At 28.8% G+C, this 4263-nt stretch overlaps 1 protein-coding gene across 1 annotated transcript; it reads right to left on the reverse strand.

Moving 5' to 3' along the window:
• Positions 1 to 210: 210 nt before the first annotated feature.
• LOC129870817 (protein SPEAR3-like) lies at positions 211 to 3504 on the reverse strand. The gene is made up of 5 exons (XM_055945684.1): positions 3163 to 3504; positions 2364 to 2462; positions 1462 to 1529; positions 1216 to 1303; positions 211 to 587 (listed from the first exon to the last, which is right to left on the reverse strand). The coding sequence occupies exons 1-5, from the start codon at positions 3379 to 3381 to the stop codon at positions 474 to 476; spliced, it is 588 nt and encodes a 195-aa protein (XP_055801659.1). The 5' UTR covers positions 3382 to 3504; the 3' UTR covers positions 211 to 473.
• Between the last annotated feature and the right edge of the window lie 759 nt (positions 3505 to 4263).

A 4263-nucleotide genomic window follows, 5' to 3' on the forward strand; every position in this document is an offset into this window, starting at 1 on the left:
CTTCATCGGTGAAATTTAAAACTCTATAATAATGGTTATTTCTCCATTACAAAGGTTGGAAAAGTGACTAATTGTGAATTTTACCCCTTTAAAAGAAGTTTTTGGATGAATTCTTCTTTTTTGCAAACTAATTTAGCTCAGTAGCCTGATTAAGAGGTCACATAATTTAAATAGTGGCCACAAAAAGGACCATTTGTACAATTGCCCTCCATTGCAATGGAATTATAACACATCCCATGAATATTGTTTTCCATTTTTTTTATTTATGGAAAGTCAATTCCCTTCAATTACACTTGTTGATTTTTCTAAAAAAAAAAGACTACTGAATTTCAATAAGTTGCTCATAATAAACTTGTGCAACATTTGCAAAATACAAACCAAAGGGTGCTCTCTATTTATTTTTTTAAAAGAAACACTATTAGCTAATTAGTATCATAACATATATCCAAATCCATAGTAATATTAATAGTAAATCAAAGGGAAAGTCTGAGCTCCAAATCTAAATCTTGACACCCATTTGAATCAGAATTTTGACTATTTGAACCAATAGAGTCACTTCTATCTTTGTTTCTCCTTTCCATTGAATCCTACAAGGTAAAATAACCAAAAAAAATTTAAATAAATTACAATCAATTTTATTATTGCATTAGCATTCACCTAATTGCAACATCAACGGTTGTGCTGAAATAAATTAAAATTCGCAAATAATCACTTTCTTGCTCGTGTGATTGAAATGTAGTTTGTCGTGGAGTATCAAATTTCACAGGTAAACTCAAGGACATTATCATGCATGGAGGTTCATGTGTGAAAATTGAAACTCCATGACGGCGACACCATTTCAATTATAAGGGTAGAAAAGTGGTCAACTCGCGCTATTACTATCTTGGTGGAATGAACATGATCTTTCCACCCTCGAAATCAAAAAATCGTTTATTTCAAACAAACGTCACATCATAATTTGGATCGTCGGTAAAGTTTTTTTAATTTTTTTTAAAAAAGTCATAGAAAACTTTACCGGCATGCCACATTATATTCCAACGAAGTTCGTTAGAAATTAGTGATTATCTGGTAGTCATGTCTTAATCACATCCTATAGCGTCCCCTTTAATGGATTCAGATTAGTAGAATCCCAAAGTGGACACGAAACATCCAATAAAAAAAACATGAACATGCAAATTATGCTACTTGGAATTAATAAAGTAGCAAGTAAAATACCTCTACTTGCATGTTATGGTGATGTCTAGTCATATTATAAGGTTGAGCATAAACTTGAGGATCATACACTGTGCCAGGATGCCAAGTACTGAATTTAACCACAAAACTAATTAGAATCATTTGAGCCAAGTACAATTGACAACATTGTATAAAGATTAATAATAAATTGAGAGATCGACCGTTAAAATTGTCCATTAATTTAATAATATTAATTCCTTGATTATGAAATGAGCAGTAATTAAGTACCTTGGTCTAGAACTAGGCTGAGAATCTCCATATCTAATATTTGCTCCTTCAATGCCACTCATTCCCATCTGAAAATGTGAAGTGAAAAGGCAATTAAAAGGACAGTTGCACAAAGCACTTCATGTTGGGTCTAGGAAAAGGGTTATTCCATGAGGTGTGATGCAGCATCTATTTTAATACAAGCATTATTAACTACTTTCATAATTTGAACCCGTGAACTATAGTCACATATACTGAGACAATTACAAAGGAAACAAATACTCTCTATATTTCAATTTATGTCATGTCTTGCACCATCATCTTAATATGTTTTTTTTTTTAAAAAATAAAATGGAATTATACATAGGTTACAAGATTTAAAAGTCTTTCTTACTTTCTTAAATTCAGTGATCAATCAAACTAATTAGAAATGTAAAATGAAACTGTACATAGTTCACAAGATTTTAAAAAAGTCTTTCTTATTTTTTTTAACTTTATGTCAAGTCAAACTAAGACACATAAAATGAAAGGCGTGAAGTACGCCCAATAAAGAGGGGAAAATGAGAGAAGAAGTGTATAAACCTCCTCCAAATACAAGAATATATATAATTCTCTTTCACAATTTACTCATTTAAATAACTTATATATTGCTCCAAGATAGTCTCTCTTTTGCAAAATGTAGAAATCTAAGTATGTATATCTAGGGTTAATATGGATTATCACATAAAAATTTAGAAAGAATTTTATTAATAACACCAATAGTATATCTATTTATAAGAAATGATTTAGACATCTCCACAATAAGTACATAATGTTTTGGGACATCTTCCCATATTATTGGAATGATAATTGAAAAAAAAAAAAACATTGAGATTACTAGGAAAATAGTTCATATGTCCAATAAATATCTTTCAACTACATACCATAATGCCTTGGTGATTGGGAAAACCATACGTAGAAGAGGATGCTGAGTATGAAAAAGATGAAGATGATGAATATGTTGCTTGTAGTCTCATATCCTCCTGCATATATAAAAAATCCACACACATAAAAAAAGAGTCTAACCCAAGAAAATAAATCTGGCGGATTCAGAAATTTAAACATTATGAATTCTAAACTCAGTTAATGGGTTATGTTTCTTAAAACTCATGTTCGAACTTCAAACCACTAAATTTTAATTGAACATATGAACTTATTGTTAGATTGGTCACTACAGACTTTTGAAAAGATAAAGATGATTAGAGGGCAAAAAGCCATATGTGAGACAATAAATTCTAAAATGTAAATCTAACATAACTCTATCTAATACTCGATTCTTACACATATAAAGTTCGAACTTCAGATCACTAATTAGTTATAATCGAACACATGAACCTATTGTTAGATCCACCACTAAATTTTTGAGGACATAAAAATTATTAGAGTATATATAACACAAATGTTTTTGACACATACAAAGTTCGAATTTCATACCACTAAGTTTTGATCGAACATATGAACTTATTGTTAGATCCACCACTAAAGTGCTATTTGAAGAGATAAAAATGATTTAGAGTATATATAACATGACTCTATCTAATACTTGTTTCTTACACATATAAAGTTTGAACTTGAGACCACTGAATTTTAATCAAACATATGAACTCATTATTAGATCTGTCACTAAAGACTTTTTTTAAGAGATAAACAAGATAATTAGAGACAAATTAATTAATTAATTACCTGTGTGAGATTGTTGGCATAAGGATTATTATTGTGAAGATAATTAGCACCCATTTCACTATGCAACCTAATTTTCTCTAATTGAGCAACACCAAGTCCTCTTTGTGGCTGCTTGTTTGTTTTTTCTGAATTATTTTTCTTGCTTTTTCTTGATGATCCTGATGAAGATGATGATCTTTCATTTCCAAAGTTTGGTTCACCAAAATAATTGCTTCCCATATTCTCAAAAAAATAATTTAAAATAAAATAAAATTTTGAGAATCAAGAAGATGAAGAAAGAAATTAAAACCAAGAAAGATTCAAGAATTGAGATGATTTTTTGCACAAAAACTTTGTAGCATTATATGGCTAAAACAATTAAAGAGAGAGGGGGAGAGAGATCTTCAAAAGGGGTGGTTTTTTTTTTTATAAAAAAAAGATGACAATAATTGCATAGCTGGAAGAGATTGCATATAGATTTATGGAGATTGATTTGATTTATCCTTATATAATTGGATTTTATACCCATTATTATTATTATTATTATTATTTTATATCTCACTCGATATTCAATATCTACATTATACAGTTTCGATTAAAATCTAATTCATACATTTTGCGGAGCTCATATTTAAGAAAGACGATTTCAACATGAATTTTTTTTCAGAAGCTCAAAGACGAGACTTATGTTATTTACATTTTATTATTCCTCATTCCGCGCCCGATATAATTATTAAAATTTGATTTAATTTAAATTTACATAATATAATGCTCATTTATAAGTACAAAGCTCTCAATATTTTTTCATTCTTAGAAATTCAAACTCAAAACCTATACCTTTTACTTTTGCTTGCTAGCTAGCTCATTTTTGTGAACTTCTATAAAATTGTTTATTATTATTATTATTATTATTATTATTATTATTATTATTATTATTATTATTATTATTATTATTATTATTAATAATAATAATAATAATAATATCTTAGTCAAGACTCAAGACTTGATAGTGATTGTCTCATTAGTTTAATGCAATTATTCTAAATCATATATTTCCTCTTAAGCGCTTCACTCCGACGCTTCCCCACCACTACTCTTTTACCATTAGTAAAAAAAATCGAT

Source organism: Solanum dulcamara, chromosome 10 (genome assembly GCF_947179165.1).
Source record: "Solanum dulcamara chromosome 10, daSolDulc1.2, whole genome shotgun sequence".
NCBI lineage: Eukaryota > Viridiplantae > Streptophyta > Magnoliopsida > Solanales > Solanaceae > Solanum > Solanum dulcamara.

Coding starts and splice junctions, on each gene's coding strand:
- LOC129870817 (XM_055945684.1), bottom strand. CDS start 3,381: ATGGGAAGCAATTATTTTGGTGAACCAAACTTTGGAAATGAAAGATCA. Junction 2,463..3,162: donor ATGCCAACAATCTCACACAG/GTAATTAATTAA, acceptor TTATATATGCAG/GAGGATATGAGACTACAAGC. Junction 1,530..2,363: donor CCAATCACCAAGGCATTATG/GTATGTAGTTGA, acceptor TCACATTTTCAG/ATGGGAATGAGTGGCATTGA.